This window comes from Manacus candei, unplaced genomic scaffold, assembly GCF_025592945.1.
Source record: "Manacus candei isolate 608988 ecotype Guabito, Panama unplaced genomic scaffold, ASM2559294v1 h1tg000037l, whole genome shotgun sequence".
Taxonomy (NCBI): Eukaryota; Metazoa; Chordata; class Aves; order Passeriformes; family Pipridae; genus Manacus; species Manacus candei.
Genome location: NW_026138085.1, coordinates 14461141 through 14479589, shown reverse-complemented (window position 1 = coordinate 14479589; position 18449 = coordinate 14461141). Strand labels below are relative to the sequence as shown.

General features: G+C 51.7%; 1 protein-coding gene across 1 annotated transcript; it reads left to right on the top strand.

Moving 5' to 3' along the window:
* Positions 1–11560: 11560 nt before the first annotated feature.
* Positions 11561–15126, top strand: WNT8A (Wnt family member 8A). The gene is made up of 6 exons (XM_051794205.1): positions 11561–11631; positions 11723–11756; positions 11971–12109; positions 13034–13159; positions 13262–13404; positions 14363–15126. Exons 1-6 carry the CDS (start codon positions 11561–11563, stop codon positions 14924–14926), a joined length of 1077 nt encoding a protein of 358 aa, XP_051650165.1. The 3' UTR covers positions 14927–15126.
* The last annotated feature ends 3323 nt before the right edge of the window (positions 15127–18449 follow it).

Below are 18449 nucleotides of genomic sequence, written 5' to 3'. Positions count from 1 at the left end.
GTGCTTATCCTGGGCAGATAAACTGCTCTCCCTGGAGCTCTGGTTTGGTCCTGCTTGTGCTGTGAAATGAGAACAGCTCTGTGTACTTGAGCAGGGTTACTCTGGGCTTGCACCTGCCTGAGCTGAGGCAGAAAGCAGCTTTACAGGCTTCAGAACACAGAGCTGAAAGGTTGGGGTGGTGTTCAGAAAGCTCTCCTTTACTTAAGGGTTGTTTGACACTTGACACTGAACGGGAATAGTCAGGACTGCAATTAAACAGCACCAGGAGCCACAGGAGTGACCTTTGCTGGCAACAGAAGGTAACCAGAGGTGAGTAGGAGACCAAGGGAAAACACCCAGCACACAGGACTGGTGATCTCAGTCAGAGCTCCATTAATGTCAGTGGTGTCCAAAGGACTGAGGCTGCTGTTTCAATCCCCTTTCATCAGTTCAACATTGTTGAGGTTTTCTTTCCATGACCAAGCATTTTTGTACATTCTCCTTTTGAGGACCTCGTTGCCTTGTCTCCTGACTCAAAGGGGTGTTTTTTTTAAGGTCAGCTAGGTTTATTAATACTATTTTTTTATTTAAAAGGTGAGGAACATGAGGGGTTGGGCAACAAGGAAAACGGTTATTTTCTTTGTGACCCGTGCCCTCCCCTCACACCTGCACACTTCAAGGTCAAAGAGCCTTTGACATTATTTAAATACTTGCTTTGATGATGGTTCCTTCATGGAGGAAGAGTTCAGAGACAGCACTTGGAGAAACACCACCTATGGAAATCTGTGGAGTTCATTCTGCTCAACCAGATCCACCCAACCCGTTACTTTTCCACAGGGTGATTTTTAAGTACCATTTTGCACCCAGCAATGAGCCCATAGACCAGACTTTCTCCTTGGTTTTGCCAGGAGACTGTTTTGTTCCATGTGACCATCTCCCTCCTTCTCTGCCAGCTCAGAGCATCTGCCAACTCACTCAGCACAACATGCTGCAAATCACCAAAAACCTCTTTGGCAACACTGAACCAGTGGCCATGGCTGTGCCCCGAGTTCTCCCAGAAACCAAAGGTCTGGGCTGTATCCTCAGCCTGCACTTTTTGGGCAGGAGGGAAGGAAGGTCTGGACAAAGCAACAAAACAACAGAGACACTCTCCTCTTGTGTTTGCAGGGATAAAAAGGATTAGGAGCACTGCCCTAGGGAGTGATGCAAGAGACACCAGGTTTGTCCAAGCACTTGGCTCAGGGCTCCTGGTGCTGCTGCAGGGCTCTCTTTCCCCATGAAGCCTCCTCCCAGTTCAGCTGTTTGCATTTAAGGCCTGTCACCGTAAACCAAACATCTCAGTGCTGTTATCCACGTCTCACCACACAGAAAAGGCTGAGAAGAACTTTTATCTCAAGTTCCCCGCCCCTGGACCTGACTACGAGAGCTGCTGAGCTGCAGCAGAGCACGCAGCACCTGCACACCAGGAAAAATTCCTCAAGGTTAAAGGCCAGATCTTTCCACCTTTCTCCTTCCTGACCGAGGTAGAGCATGGCTTCATGGCAGGGCTTGGAGACTGCTTCTTTCACAGTTAGCAGTTAAAAGAGGCTTAAAGTTAAAAACACATAGCTGCAGTACCCTGATTTGAGAAACATCCCTTTCTGCTGCTGTGTGAGACCACTTCAGCCCAGGATCTGGATCAGGAAATTAAAATTTGTCAAGAGCAGGGATGGGTTTGGCTCCCTGTTATCTAAATCAAAGAGCATTACAGCCCTTATCAGTGGGGCAAGCTGGGGATACAGAACAGGAAACCGCTCATTTCTTCAGGTCGGGACAGTGAATTTTCATCCTTCCAGTCATTACACTAAGGAAATATTTGTTCTCACCATTGGAAGGGAGCTACAAGCCAAGCCAAGTCAAACCAAACACCTTACCCACACCTAGGAAACACCTTCTGGGTGTAAATCTGACCTTCACCCCTGGAAGAGCGTCCTCCAGCGCCGAGGCTCTGCAACAGTCACCCCTTCCCCAGCCTCAGGACTGATGGGCAGCTGAGCTGGAGACAAAGTCATCAGCAAACAGAACTAGCACCAGGTGGGAAACTTAAATATTTCTGCCAATTAGCAGCAGCCCCTTGCTGTTATGTAAGGGTACATAACGAGGTGTTACCTTGCAACTCCTCCAAAGGAAAAATGCCTTCCATGCTCATGCAGTTACAGCCAAAAAATCATTATATTCAGATAAACATTATATGCAGACAAACACCCACTTTCTTGGCATCACCATGAAGCCAGTCTTGCCCCCTGGATCCCAGGGACAGGGACAGCCCTCTCAGGATCCTGGCCAAGTCCACCTGACCCTGTGACTCACCTCTAATTGCACAGTCACAGCAAGCTCTGACCGAGCAGAGGAGATCTGCATTCCTGTCATTGTTGTACAGAAGTCAGTTGATTTAATAAATCTCATTAGGCAGGCATTTGATAGCAGTGAAAGCCAGGAAGGAGAAGCTCTAAGCCTAGCTCTCCTGGGAAAAGGACATGTGTGTTCCAACTCACTTGGAGCCTGGCTAAAAGCCCCTGGAGATCCAGCCCAGCTCCAGCCCCAGCTCAGATACCACAGCCGAGTCTCAAAGCACATGTGGGGTTTTTTTTCAAATATATCTGGGGGTTCTCTCTTATTTGGGCTATTAGCCCCATGGTTGCTGAGCCATGTCACAGCAAGTCTTTAGGCCCAGCTCTGCAGCAATGAGGACAATCAGGCTTGGCCAGTGGCTTGGTCACCACAACAGAGAGAGGCCAAGGCTGGAGAAGCCTTTGCTTGGGGAGAACACCTGTGTGTTGGTTCTGCCATCAGTGCTGCTCCTGACACAGCAGAGACCTCTCCTGCTAACAGAGGATCAGGGAAAGATGCGAGGGAACGAGGACACTGGCACAAGCTCTGCGGGATCGGGGGTCTGAACTGCAGGGCGTGGGAAGGAGGAGGTCAGGGGCTGGGAGAGCAGCCAGGGAGGTGCCCACGGCAGCACAAACTCGAGGCAGAAGAAGCCAGGGCAGCTCTTGTGCCTCTGCCTGGCTCACCCCTTGTTTTTCCAAAAACACAGGGTGAAAACAATAGCCTTTTCAACAGCCCTAACCTTCTGGTGCCAAGCTGGGGGAGCCTCCCACACCCCGTGCACGGGCAAACAGAGCTGCTGTGTCCTCCAGGAGCCCTGGCACAGGCAGCCAGCCCGGGCCACTCCACCTGCTCCCACCCAGCGTGTCCGTGGGGCCCTGGGAGCTCTGTCTGTCCCAGCCACCGAGGTGTGTCCCACAGCAAAACCCGCTCAGCCTGGAGGGTGGGAGGTAGCAGGGGATGGCTGGGGCTGAGCCAGGGTGTGTGGGAGCAGGTGGGTGCGTGTGCGGGGGCGTTTCTCCAGCTCAAACTGACAGCAGGGAGAGCTCTCATTTTTGGTGTCTGTGCTGGGAAAGGCGGCTCCCTGTGCTTTCTGTCTTGTCAGGAGAGCTGGCTTGGGAAGGAACAGTTGCTGGGGATGGTTCAAGCACATCTTGTAAGCTGTGCTGACAACAGCTCCTGACAGCTCCTACCACCAACTGCAAATCTCCCCAATGCTTCGTGTTTGCTTCAGGGCCCAGGTCCAGAATTCATTCAATCCACGGGGAATCAGTAAAAAAGGAGATGGAGGGGGGAGCAAAAGGAGGTTTCTAGCTCTTGTCAGAGAGACATACAAAAATGAAGCCTTCTAGGGCTCCAGCAGTAGGCACTGAACAAAAAGAAGGAGAATTTTCAAAATAAAAAAAACAATCTCAGGAATTTTAAGCTGGTCTCATGAATTCAAAGGCCAACTCAGTATCAAAATTTTTGGACTTGGCAAAGTTGCAATAACCAGGGAGGAAAAAAAAAGATGTGTGACTCCAAGTGGGTGTTTTCAAACAGCATCTTGTTTGGGGAAAATAATCCCTCTTGGTCTGTTTTGTTTACTCGTGATGCTGGAAATAATTCTCCTCCTCAGAGAAAAGAACTGGGGGGTTATTTTCTTATCAAATCACGGGAGCTCCCTCAGGTCACCCCTGACCACAGCTGGTCCTCCCACCCCTGCTGGCACTGAGGGGAGTCACCACCTCGAAGTGGTAAAGAAACACATGTGCAGGTCCAAAACCACACCTTTCACCCAGCAATGAAGAAATCAGCCTTGGTTGAAGGTGTGTGCTTTTGGGGCTGAGCCCAAGGGCAGGGATGGAGGCAGCAGGGATGGAGGCAGCAGGGATGCCCCCAGGGCAGCAGCTTTGCTCCTGGGATCCTTCTCTCCGGGGAGCAGGAGTAGCAATAGCTGAGAGTGCTGCAATAGCTCCATAATGGCTTTATAATTGCTCCAGCCTCTCCACTGCTCCTCCTGACTTGTACCATCTTATTTTTGTCCTGTCCAGGCTCCTCTTTCAGTGGGACCTGGGTAACCCCCACCACCAGGCAGCCCTGGGGGGCACAGTGGGGCAGCATCTCTGCTTTAACACACCTCTGGCACTGTTTTATTATCATGCTGCTGTAACATGCCAAGTGCAATGCACGTGACCAGGGCTCCAGTTTAATTTTATTTCTCTTTTAATGTGTTTCACGAATACCCAGGGAATTGGAAATGTCAGGACACCAGTATGGCTGTATCAGCTGCAGGAATCTGCCTCCCTGCTCCCAACAGATAATTGAGGACCAATTTAAACTGGAGCTGCCTCAGTGTGAGCGCTGGCTCCTCACGGTGCTGAGCCTGCCTTCTTTCATTTTCTAGCTGTACAAAGGACCTATAAAGCTTTAACTTACATGCTTTTATAAACTTCACGTGTGAAGCATTCAGTGCTTCATGGCCAAGGTGGAAATAAAAGAGATTAACCCAAAATAGCACTCAGTATTCAGAATGGGCTACTGTATATAAATCCCAAAGCCACGCTCAGATGGCTGGGCCAGCCAAGTTGAGCAATGAGCATGGAAATTTCACCACGTTCCTGCAGTGGGATTGCTGGACAGCTTTTATCCCAGCTGATACTTGAGCTGCTCAGATGGGGGGACTCTGCAAGCCTGTCCCACCCCTCTGTGTCCACCCGCCCGGCCTGACACTGTCACGGGGTGTGTGCGGGCTGGGCTGGGCTGGGTGTGCGGTGCAGGGAGGTCCCACAGGGGGGAGCCTTGTCACCAGCCTGCGGGAACACTTCCCGGGACACTGCCCCAGGACATCACCGCGGGCATCCCCCCGCCAGGCACCCTCTGCTCCCCACACTCTGCCTCTGGGCTCGGTCCTGGCACTGTGGCTTTGGCTCCATTTCCACCCACTCAGAGTTAACGGATGTAAAATGTCCTGTTCATCCTCCACAGGGATGGGCAAAGCTCCCTCCAAAACCACCATAGCTCCAGTGTTCAGAGCTGATCTGGGAATCACCAAGGGACTATGATCTACAAAATCTGTTTATAAAGGGTGTCACTGGGGAGAACTCACCCCATGAAGGGTCCTAATGGGTCTCTGTGCCTGCAGGATGCTGATGAGCCAGACCCCTGACCCAGATCCCACCTTACACATTCCCATCAGGTCAACTTTACACTGAACAGTAAAGGCCTAAAACTGGTTTAGTAAAGCCAGGGACCTTGCCAAGAATTGTAATCTCACTCTGACCTCAGATAACACTTGAGATGTCTCCTCCCACCTGAAAGATGAATAAGTGCATGGCATGACCAGACTGATTAAAGCAATATATGAACATGGCATCGATGCCCAGCTGCATTATGAAAAGGAAATATGCACCTCAACCCCTGTGAAAGACAGGCAAGGCAAGAGGAACTTCCTTAGGGGGAAGCAGAGCAAAGTGCTGGAGCCCCAGTGGCACCACGGGTGGAACAAGCCCCGCAGCAGCACAGGCTCCCCACTGCCTTCCTGGGCAAAGCTGGTGCCAGAAGCAAGTTTTCTCCTCACTTTGTTTCTCCCAGCAAAACTCGAAGAACTTTTAGAGTTGCTCACAGCCCAGCTTTCTGCAGAGGAAGCCTCAGCCTTCTGCACTCAGAATCACTTCTGTCCAAAGAAATAAAGATGAGTTTTAAGAAAGTATTTGTAGCTCAATCACCATTTTCTTCTGTGAGCCTCAAAACCTCCCACACTCAGTGTGCCATACACAGCCAGCAGCAACACACATATCATCCAGCCCAGAAACTAAGATATTTGGGCTTGTTCCGTTCCCTGTGACATGAAATGGGTGGGGGACAGGAAGGGTGACAGAACCACGGCTGCAAAGGGATAGTGCAAGGACCCACGCTGGGAAAGGACAGGGAGCACCACAGGAGCCAGGTAGTAATCAGTTAATTTAACTTGAGTTTGGCTGGGAATAATTAAGAAGGAGGTGATAATTTTCCTCTGTATCAAGTGCCCAATCTCTTCCTGGAAAGGCTTTTACCTGGGAAGTGACACTTTGCCAGGACAGAGATCTGGTCCCCGCATGCAGATGCCCAGGCAGTCACTTCTCTGCTGCACTAACACCGTTTGCATGACACTTCCTTTAAAGGTGAGGAAAACAAAACACTTCTCCCTACCTCATAATGCTGCTGTGTAAACAGCCCTGTAGGTTTTGGGGGACACACCTAAAGGAGGCAGGTGAGGTGAGGCTGATCAGGTCATGGAGCTGCCTCTCCAGGGCCGACTGGGCAGCCAAGTGCTCTCAAGAGCTTTCCCAAGAGAGAAGGGCACTGCTGATCACAGGGTGAACATCTCCCCTCCAGCCATTGCCCCCCAGTCAATTGGGCTGGAGGGGTCCTGACCCATCTCCCAGCCCATCCTCCCCACCTGCTTCACTCCTGACGCACCATGAGCCCACAGCCAGTTAAATCTAGCCCTTGAGCCCCTTGTCCTTTCTCTTGTTGATGAAATAACTGGTTTTTTCCTCCCTCATTTGCTCCACCTTCTCATTTCTATCCTAAACCCAACGTCCTGTGCACCCAGAGAGCTCCCAAGAGCTCCACAACTCCCATCAGGACATTCCCAAATCATCTTGACAGCCTTTGCTGGGAAGCATTTATGTCCCTGCCCAGCTTGTGGCTGGAAAAATCAGAATTTGGATCCAAACCTTGATTTTTTTTTCCTTCCTGAAACAAAAGGGTGTAAAGCCCAAACAGTGCACCTTACATCCTCCTGTGGTCCTGCTTTCTGGCATCCCAATGGCTCTGTGTTCTACTCCAGGACATGTTTCCCTCAGTAGCAGAGGCTCTTACCTTGGACTTGCTCACTCGTGGCCTCTGTGATGAAGTTCACTGCTCACCCCAGCACGCTGCACATGGGGTTGTGCTGGGAATCAGGATTATAAGTAAGATGGAAAACTTGGCTGCACTGGCACAGCTGAGGGGGACGAGGTGCTGCAGGGAGACAGGAACTCCACGGGGTAATTTTGTCGCTGGGAAAGCACATCCCAAGCTGGTTCTGTTGGGTGGTTTAACCTTGTTTTCAGTGAATATCAGGCCACTTCTAACTGTGCCAACACAGGCATGAAGAGCACTGAGCCCGTGGGGTAGGTGTGGCACAACACCTGATTCCAGTTTCACCTTCATTCCCAATTACCATCCATTAATTAAAACATATTCGTTATACAGGCAAAACTCCCACCAGCATTGCCAAGTCCAGGGCTTGGGTCCTGCCAGTGCTTGCTCCCAGTGGGAACTGCCACAGCCCACAAGGGACTGTGCCACAGGCAGAACAATGGGGACATATTTTCCCCAATGCAGGAATGTTGAGAAGGGTAAAAATAACAATTCCTGGAAGAGCTGGGTGTGCAGGAGGGCTGCCCCATGGCTGCTGTGCTCCATGGTGCAGTTCTGAGCAGCACAGGGACACATCCCCTGTGCTGTGCACAGACCCAGGGCACGGCATCACCCCCGGGGGCTCAGGGGCTTCCCGGGGAGACCGGGGTGGGAGAGCCCCATAAAACGTCCTCCACCTCGCCAGCCAGGGGGTGGCTTTCTAATTACCCAGGTGGGTTTCTATTGTAAGGAGGGCAGCAATGCAGGATTTGACGCCAGGGCTCTGAATGTGTCACCTGCCCAGGGCAATTTAGCAAGTGGCCTGTGCTTTATGTTCCTGCTGTCCACAGCCACGGGGCTCGCTGCCCTGGCAAGCCAGGACCCCACCCCTGTGGGACCTGCTGCCCTGATAAACTGATTTATCTCGTCTGCCTTCCCTTAAAACCCACACTGTGATGTGAAGAGGGTTCTGTGGGGCTGTGGGGCTGTATATACTACTGCTGTTTCTTTACTCAGGACAGGTACCAAAATGCTTTAAGATTTTGATCATCCCATGAAAAGCCCTGGCTGTTCAGTCACATAGCAAGAAAACAAGAAACAAAGCATCAGGATTTTGTCAGTGAAGCCAAGGGGCTCCAGCTGGCATTCAGAACACTGCTTTTCCAAACAGCCTGTCCCTCAGCAGCATGTGGGGCCAACGCAGGCTCTGGTGGTGTCTCCATGCTGACAGCTCACTGTGAGGTCCAAGGCTGCCCAGAAAGACTGACAGTGCATTTTCTGCATAACCAGGTAAATTCAACAGAATTTTCCTCTCAGCCTTTTTTTTCCCCATCCAAAACCAAACCAAAAGCTAGTTTCCAGGCAGCGGGGAAGCCAAAGAGAAACCATTTTCAGCAAAAAAACTACCTTTAGCATCAACACTACCTTCAGCATCAAAACTACCCTCAGCATCATCTCTCAGATGGGACCTATGGCTCAGGTGACCCAGAGTGTGACCAGGGGGCTGTTCCCATGGGTGATAGGGGAGCATCCAGCCCTGCAGCCCCCCAGAGCCTGGCTGGTGACTTACAGAACAAAGTACCAAAATCAGCTCCTGATCAGCTCTGCCACTGAGCTCAAAAAGATCACCCACCTCTGTGCCTCAGTTTACCCAACTGCAAATAGAGATGTGTTTAATCTCCTGTACAGCAAAGACGTTGCACAAACCACTCTGTAAGTGCAAAATTCAGTAACACAGCAAGACCAAAGTCTGCTTTTGCCTAAGGTGGGAAAGTCTAGCAGCAATCCCACTGGGATGACTGCAGTCCTTGCTGGATGACCTGCAGAAGTGCTGCCTCCTGCTCGTCAGGGCTGAGCTGTGAGTGTGGAAAAAACCTGCAGGGAAGCAGGAAGGCTTGTCCCAGCACGCTGCTTTGTTTGCTGACAACCAGTGCAAGTGACAACGTTATGAGTGACTTTTGAGATCCCTGTGACTTTAATTGGAAAGGACATTTTTAACAGCCCGAGAGCTGTGGGGTCCTGCTCACGCCCAGGGACGCTGTTATTCTTCTGGTATGTGATGGGAATATCATGTGTGAACTGACAGAGCAGACACACCAACGTTTTTTTAGCTGCACAAGCTCTCTCACACAAGAAAAAAAACCAAAACCCATCGATGCGCCCTCAGGGACAGCCAGGCACAAACCCCAAAATTACCTGTGTGCATATAGAAAATGCACAGCAGATTTCCAAGCCCTATGCATGGGTTTTAATCAATGAGCTTCCCTGATACATGGGAAACACTTCATTCCCAGTAATTGTCCTTTGACAGCTCTAACAAGTAGGATCTGTTCGGGATGGTAATGATTAAAATGCTGACTCACAGAGGGGTTTCCATGCTGGCGGGACTGCACCAGCTTTGTGCTCACTTGGAAGGTATTTTGCATCCCTGCTTTTCAACCAATCTGCAATTTTAATCCTCTGGTTGCAAACGGGTTGTTTGTGGCTTTGCCCAGCTGACTCCAGGTTTCCCTGCTGCAGGGTCTGGAGGGAGAGGGCTCTCCCCTGGCTCGAGGATGGGCAGCAGGACAGGGAGAGTCCCTTTGCTTTCTGCAGCCAGGAGCAGTGAGGAGCTGGTCTGCCTGCTCAGGGTAGGAGGGAGAGGAGTGACAGGTCCCAGCAGAGGCACCTAAGCCCATAGACCTGCACTTCAGACACCAGCACAGCAAGGTGTCAAACCCCAGAGCAGGTTGCTTGGCTCTGCTCTGCTGCATTTCATGGAGAGACAGCAAAGTACTTCACAAAGGTATTTGAGGTGCAGCCTCCTGCCTGCCCATACTGCCACTGGCTGCTGCTGCTCAGCTGCCTGTGAGGATGGGGTTCATCCCTGTGTGGCCCCTTCTGCTCATGGGGCAGCCCCACAGGTGCCACATGCAGTGCAGTCCCATTCCCTTGAACCTCACTTTTGCAGCCCCTTCACCAGTCCCCCTGCACCATCAGCAATTACCACAGGGAGATGGGTGTGCCCAGAGGTCAGGCAGGGGGCTGAGAGGAGGAGGAGGAGGAGGAGGAGGAGGAGGAGGAGGAAGGCAGCACCTCTGTCCTGCCACAGGGCCGTGGCTGGGCAGAGGCTGTGCCTCTGTGCCATGGGGCAGTGCCAGGCAGAGCCGGGGGGCTGTTGGCACTGCTGGTACAGCACAGCACTGCTGTGGGGCCAGGCACCCACACTGCCCCATGGAGCAGTCAGGAGCCCTGCCCAGGGTGAGCCAGCCCCCAGTGGGACCATCCAGCCACAGGAAAACAGACTCGGCAGTTTCCATGAGCACCATCTCCCGTTTCTCCATGTGCAGCATCACAGCACCTCACAGCCCTTAATGACACTGGCCAGAGCTATTAAAAGGCTTTTTTGGGTTTCCTCTGCTGAGGATTTTCCTTTCCTGAGCACAGCTGATGGCTCAGCAGTGACAGAGGCCCCTCGCTCTGCTCAGGCTAGGGGCAGCTCCCGCCTGCGGAGCGGCAGCAGCGGCCGTGCCTTTGCTGCAGCAGCTTTTACCGTAAGGAAATTGCCAACCCCAGAAAACTGTTCCCCTAATTACAGCGTTGGAGCAGGGAGAAAACCACAAAAATGATTCACACAGTGTTCCCAAGCTGCAGCCGCGTAAATTAGAGAGATCTCCAAGCGCTCCCGAGCCGCGCTCGCTGTTATCGGGATGGAAATGCAGGAACTTTCATCATAAAGAGGCGAGAAGGGAAAAAAACCTGCCGTTAAACGCATCTCTGCAAGCCAAGGAGACCTGGGAGGTCTATCCCCTATAGATCTTTACAGAAGGGTTGTTAAAACTCCTCGGGGAGTTCTCGTAGGAGGGAGCAGGCAGATAGCAGGGAAACTATAGAAATGCATCAGCTTGTTATTTCGGAGGGACATGGGGACAGAGCCTCTGCTGCCAGCAGAGGATGAAAAGGAGAAGGCAAGAGGACTTGGGGCGAGCAGAAAGGGATGGGTGGTGGCAGGGAAGAGAGTTAAAAGTGTCCCATTGTTAGGGAAGTTTGCTCTCCTTCAGACCATCCCGCTCCCAGGGACACCGCGCCGCCTTTTGAAGTGCGACCTTAGGCGGTTCCTTGTCACCCATTGGAGCGGGAGCTTTTTCACCACATTAAGTCATTGGGTAGCAAATGAATGGGGGGGTTTGACTATTCACAACTTCACCTTATAAATATCAGGGTTGGAGGTTCCTGCAGCTTTCCTCCATCCCCATAGCTCACCTTGGGAAGGAGCGGAGGGAGGCGGCCCTGCTTGCTTGGAGACCTGTGGTGCGGAGAGCTACGGATCAGCCAAAGGGATCCAACCCTGCTCCTTGTGGCAGCCATGAAGAGAAGCACCTTCCTCATCCTCTCCCTCACAGGGTTCTACAGTGCCATTCTCCACACAGCAGCATGGTAGGGTCCAACTCAGCGGAAAGGGCATTTTTTGGGGATGCTCCTCAGCCTGTGGTAAGCTGTGTGATTCATCTTCTTTTCTTTGTTTCAGGTCTGTGAATAACTTCCTGATGACAGGACCTAAGGTAATTAACACATGGACCGTCAGGAATTTAAGTGGGGTGATTTTGTTTTGCAAATGGGAAATAGTGCTTTTCCAAGGAACCAGGCTTCCCAGGGCACATCGGCTCCAAGCCCTGACAAGTATAAGAGGGAAAGGACCCGCAACCTGTTTATGTCTGTTTTCACTGATAAATGGTAAAACATGATGGATTTTAACCCTGCTGTTTCCCGTGCCAGGCTTACCTGACGTACTCCAGCAGTGTGGCAGCCGGGGCACACAGTGGGATGGAGGAGTGCAAGTTCCAGTTCGGGTGGGAGCGCTGGAACTGCCCCGAGAGCGCCCTGCAGCTCTCCACACACAACCGGCTCCGCAGTGGTGAGTGCACCTCCACCTGCCCCACAGCACCCCTGCCCCAGCTGGGATGTGCTCTGGAGAGAGCTGGTGCTGCCAGTTAAATTGACTGATGGAGAAGGGCTTTGCCGTCCCAAAAATCACAGTTGTTTTTCCTCTGTCTGGATTAGCTGGTGTCATAATTAGCACTAAAATTTTCCTAGGGACCCCAGGCTCTCTCTGGATCCCTATCCATGCTAGGCTAGAGCTCAGTCCTCCCTGCAATGCTGCTCCACGGGTTTGCTTCTGTCACTTTGAGGAGTACAGCATCCTGGGGAGTGCAGTGTCGCAGATACCCAAGCTTCCAGTGGGGAGAAGCACAGGAGAGACGAAGGGAGAAGCCAGAGATGTGCACTAAGAAACTGTTTTCATAAGAAAGTTGTAGATATTTTTAAATATTATCTCCTTCAAAGGGCAGGAATCTCCTCTTCCCCAGAGCAACATCTGTATTTGGATCTGTTCAGAAAGCCAAAACGAACTAGATCAGGAGTGTGGGAGCAGACAGCTCTTAGCACAGATTCCAAGGATCCATGATGATTTTCCCCAGGAGGCAAGATCAAAGCACAACATACCTCCAGGCAGGGAAGGACAGAGATGAACCGAGAGCCAGGTGAAGGGCCAACTCACCTTGGCCAGAGCACTGCCTTAAGATCCTACCCTTGCCAAGAGGTTCCATCCTCTGCATGGACACCTGCATAATATTCTGTGAAACTGTTGTAACCTGCAATGCTGCAGCCTGAAAAGATCCAGTCATGAGCATTTAATTTCTGTGGCACTTTACCTTTTGCACAAACTTGGAGGGGGGTATTTTCTCCTTGCCCCTTTGCAGCACAGGAGATCTTCATCCCTGACAATCCGGGGCTGATGTCTGTGCTTGCATGTGACAGCTTTTTTCCCCCTCTCCCCCAGCAACCCGGGAAACATCCTTTGTACACGCCATCAGCTCTGCTGGTGTCATGTACACCCTCACCAGGAACTGCAGCCTGGGGGACTTCGAGAGCTGCGGCTGTGACGACTCCAGGAACGGCCGTGTGGGTGAGCTGCCATCCCAGATGGACTGACACCCTCTCTCCATCCCCACACGGGTTTCAGGGCAGAATTTGGCAGTTCTGTGCTCAGACTGTGTCTGCCTTGCAGGTGGCCGAGGCTGGGTCTGGGGAGGATGCAGCGACAACGTGGAGTTTGGGGAGAAGGTTTCCAAGCTCTTTGTGGATGCCTTGGAAACAGGACACGACACTCGTGCGCTGATCAACCTGCACAACAATGAAGTCGGGAGACTTGTAAGTCAGACTCATAATAATACTGCTAAATAATAATAATGTCTATAATGAAAACAAAATCTGAGTGACTGGTAGGCTGCTCAGGTTCCTGTTTCCAGTCCCCTGTGACAATCTAGGCCCTGTAGTGTTTGGATGGGGGAAAAAAAACACAGCCAGAACCTGGCCTTAAGCCTGAACACAGGGAACCACCATCAGAGTTGTTCCCACTTCCAGCTCCTGCAGCAGTGCAATGCAGTTAACTGCTGGCACACACCACTTAGTCAGAAATGCATGGGGTTTGTACTCACCTAGGCTTACCTGGTCTGCAAAACAAAGCCAGACCCACCTTCCTTACTTTCTTCCAATATGCATTTCCAAGCTCTTTGGCCGGGAAGCCAGGTGTGAGCTGGCCCCCCTCACAAGCTGTCTGCCAGACTGCCCCGTTCCTGCCTGGGCTGTGGAAGCTCTCAGCATCTTGCCAAACCTTCTTGTCTGCAAAAACAAGGACAGCAACACTTAACATACCTATCTCGTAGGGTGTGTCCAGGCTTAATCTCACATAGATACCAGTGATTGGGACCTTATAAATACCAGAGGGAGATAGGCAGATAATATCTGTGAAGTGCTTGGCCTGGAGGAGATGCAGAGAGGTTGGGTACGATTATTCCAAAGCAGTTTCACACATTTTGAATGAAACCTCTGAGAGGGATGCTGGGTTGATGCTTTGATGAGCCGGGTTTTTCCTCGCCTGGATTCTCCCACAAGGGCTGGGGACAATAGCTTGTGCCCACTTGTTATCTCTGGCACAGATGCTTTGCAGAAGCTGAAATAAGAACATCGGCTCATGTCTTGGAAGGACATGAAGTCATGCCGAGCATGAGCCACTTTTGACCCGTTGTCCCCAAATTATAAGCTCCTGATTTTGAGGTTTAAACGATGATGCTCTGCTGCTCCTAACTTCTCCACCTCTCCCACCGAGGCGGTGAAAGACACGATGAAACGAGCCTGCAAGTGCCACGGGGTGTCGGGCAGCTGCAGCATCCAGACCTGCTGGCTCCAGCTCGCCGAGTTCCGCGAGATCGGGAACTACCTGAAGATAAAATACGACCAAGCCCACAAGCTGGAGATGGACAAGCGGCGGGTGAGGGCCGGCAACAGCGCCGACAGCCGCGGCGCCACGGCACAGACCTTCCACCACGTCCACGCCACGGAGCTTGTCTTCCTGGAGGACTCCCCCGACTACTGCACGAGGAACGCCAGCCTGGGCCACCACGGCACCGAGGGCCGCGAATGCCTGCAGACCGGCAAGAACCTCTCCCAGTGGGAGAAGAGGAGCTGCCGGCGGCTCTGCACCGAGTGCGGGCTCCGGGTGGAGGAGCGGAGGACGGAGGTGGTGTCCAGCTGCAACTGCAAGTTCCACTGGTGCTGCACCGTGCGCTGCGAGCAGTGCCGGACGCTGGTGGCCAAGCACTTCTGCACCCGCCGCGACAGCGCCGCCGCCCCCAACCACATCAGGCAGAGGAACAGAGGCCACAAGAGATAAGGGGTGGCCACGGCACCCCAGGGGGACGCTTTGGGGCCCTCACGCTGGGGAAGGAGCGTCCTGGGCTCTGCAGGGCTCAGCGGGCACCGTGCCAGGGGATGGGGTCTCCTGTGGATGGACGCAGTGAGACCGGGAAGCACGAGGCGCAGGCGCTGAGGGGCCACGGTTCCATGTTTTTTCCTCACTATTTACCAGTAGCTTCTTTCTTGTTGGGAGTCACTTTATCTGTGAGACAGAGAGAAGAGTTTCATGTTTTAGGTGGGCCCAACCCCTTGTGCCCCTGCCAGCAGGTTTGCCAGTGCCAGCAGTGGGGCACCAGCCCTGCAGCCAGAGAGTTGGGAATGGGAGCTGGGGCCAAAAGTGTGTCCAGCTGGGTGATCCCATCCCAGCAACCCCAGGTCCCAAAGCTGGGACAGCCCCGAGTCCCGGCCCTTCACGCACAGAGGCTGCTCAGCAGCATTTCTAGAGGAAAACTTATGCACTTTCTGATGTGAGAGGAGGTTTGGCAGTGCCGTGGTGTGCCTTGCCACAACTGCAGCCTTTTGAGGGTTTTGATAAGTTTACAGCCAGTGTTTACAGATTTACCTTCCCCCTCCTTCTTTTTTCCCCCCTCCTCCTGTTTGAATTTTGTATTTTGGCACAAGAAGCCCTACCCCCAATAGAGAGTAGCTTCATGTATTTGTACTGGATGACATTAAGCAGTTTACAGTTCCTATACTTTTTTTTTTTAATTAGCAGCTAAGAATTCTGAATTCTTTATGCCTGGATGTTGTTTATTAATAAGTTGTATTATTACTTAGCACAATCTGTTTTCACTATATATTTTGAAGGTATCCCTTAAGAGTTAGATTTTGGACTGTATTTTGCAATAAACACCACAATGAAAAGAACTGGCTTTTTCCTTTCTGGCTTCCGAGCAGTATGACTTTGGGTGCAAAATTGTCCCTTTCTGTGTGAAACCCAGTACTTCCATGAATTTCTCATCATTAATCCAAAAGCCACCAAACCCAGGGAGAAGGTTGCCCTCCTAAATCTGGACAAGTTGGCTCCAGCCTCCAGTCCCTGGAGGGTTGGCTTTAGTACCTATCACCACAATCTCACCCTTCCCAAGTGCTGAGTATGCAGGCCCAGCCTGGCTAAAGCTGATTTTGAAGCTCCCAAAGCCTCTTTAATTTGCCTCAACCCGACATCCCCCAGACAATGCGAGGCTGCCTGGCTTTGATGTGGAAAGCATCAACATCGGCACTCACTGCAAATTTCTTGGAGGCACGAGAGGAACCCTTTGAACTGGGGCAGGAGAGAAAACTTGGGGACAGTTGTGAATGTGTCTGCTGGTTCCCTGCTGCTCCGGGTGCCAACAGCCCTGGAAAAGGGCAGGGAGGGCAGGAGGGGACAGCACTGGCTGCTGCTGTCCCAGGGTAGGTCCCACTCCTGAGGGAGCCAGAGCTGTGCCACCACCCACACCCAGGATGCAGGGCTGAGGATGCTCCACCAGGTTTGGTCTCCAGACAGGGGGAGGAGGAGGAGAGACAAGTGAAAAAACCACCCTGCAGCTCTGCCAGCACATTGCGCCCACACCACAAATGCTTTGATGCTATTTTATCCAGGTCTCCCTATGGCTCCTCGTGGAAACACAGCCTGGACATGCATGAGAGCCAGATCACGGAGCTCAAGGTGCAAAATGCACATTTGGGAAGCACAGCTGACTTCCATGCATTTATTTTATGCAAAGAGGGTCTTACTAAAGCTGGAAGGGCAATGCCATTGGCTAGGGGGGCTTTTTTGCTGCCTTCAGAGTAGCTGCTTCTAAAATTTCCATAACTAACAGGCCACCCCACCAAAGCAACAAACCCAAGGTTTTTGCAGTGTTGCCACAACAGCAGTTGCAACCCAACAAAATTTAGGCTGAGCTGGAAATGATAAAGACAAATAAAATACCCCTTTCCTGCATCTTGAGCATTGACTGACTTTGCACAAAAAAAACCCCAGACTCTCCTTTTGTAATACCCATTGTATTTGCTTGTTCTGTGCTCCACAGCCCCAGGAGCTGTAGGCACAGGATGCCACCAAAATCCCACAAAATGAGGTTACACAGAGCACAGGATGGTTGCTGCTGGTGTGCACTCAGAGGAAGGAAACTCTTTCACCAGGATAACTCCCAAGTCCACATGAAAACCTTCTTGCTGTATACAGACTGTTGGGTCAATAAACCACACAGGTAAATCCCAGGAGATAAGGGCTCCCAGGAGCAGGAATGGTCAGGGCATGCTGTGTGTCATCTCACCAGGTTTGCAGGTGCTCACAGCACCAGACCAGACCTCTGTCCCACACAGGCTCCATCCCAGGGAAACAGGGCTGCAGAGAGGAGTAGAGATACCACTACCAAGACCAATCCTTTTCCCAGTGAGCCCTCCCATTCCCACTGACCCACAGCCAGGGCCTTGCCAAGCCAGCATTCCTATCCACCATGTTGCATTCAAATGCTGGATACAAACTGTTCTTTGAATTTGTCTAATTGCTTTTTAAAATCCATTTAAATTTCTGGCACCCGGGCTCTCTAAGGCAACGAGGAGTATATCCTACACAAAAGCCAGAGACCAAACGCAAATTGAAGCAAACCCAAGAGAAAGTTACATACCATCCCATGACAACAATTTCCATTCTCTTTTTATACCTTGCAGAGACAACACTGAGACCAAACAAATACAAAAATCAACTCTTTGGCTTAGAGTGGCACCTTGCCAGAGATATTACAGTGCTGGAGAAGCTGAAGCTCCCTCATCCTCCCCCTTGTTGCTTGGATACAAGAGTCATCAATTCTCACTACATTCAGTACAAAACAATGGAAATTCAGGATCATCTTAATCCATCATGGCACTGTCAGGGAACCCCAACACCCCTGCCCACTGCTGTGGTTTCTGTAATAACCACACAGAACTGCCATGGGCACGGGGGGCACAGGGTAACAAACCCTGAGGCTGCCACAGGACCCCATCCATCAGGCTGAGCTCATCACTGCAGCTGGGATTTTACCTGGGCAGCAAACTCCTGCAGAGCAGTTCTCCAAACAAACACGAGCACACACAGCAGAGCAGAGACCTGTCACCGGCTGCCTTGTAAAGGCTCCTTCTCCAACTGCAGCCAAGGAGCATTTGCAGGGACTGGTGATGTCTTCAAACCTGCCCATGTTTGCTCATGAGCATCCAAAGTCAATTCTAATTTGGGACACTGATCCCAACCACCTGCAACTCACTGCACACCTGCAGGAAGGGATGGGTTGGCTCTATAAAACCTTGAGGGAGAACCTGACTGCTGCCCCATAGTAACATAACAGTAAGGTGACAATTCTAATCACAATGAAAAGGTAGAAATCTTAATCTGGGTCGGGTGCTGTATGAACTCCAACCAGACTCCTGCTGCCTGTCCCCCAGGAGCTGCCAGCACTGCTTCTCCCCTCTGAGACCAGACTCCACACAGTGCCGGGGTATTGGGTGTACCCTGGAGCAGGGACACCCCAAAGGGG

Excerpts from the sequence above, each read along its gene's own strand:
- WNT8A (XM_051794205.1), top strand. The coding sequence starts at position 11,561 with ATGAAGAGAAGCACCTTCCTCATCCTCTCCCTCACAGGGTTCTACAGT. Across the intron at positions 11,757-11,970 it reads TCCTGATGACAGGACCTAAG|GCTTACCTGACGTACTCCAG; the intron begins GTAATTAACACA and ends TTCCCGTGCCAG. Across the intron at positions 12,110-13,033 it reads ACACAACCGGCTCCGCAGTG|CAACCCGGGAAACATCCTTT; the intron begins GTGAGTGCACCT and ends CCTCTCCCCCAG.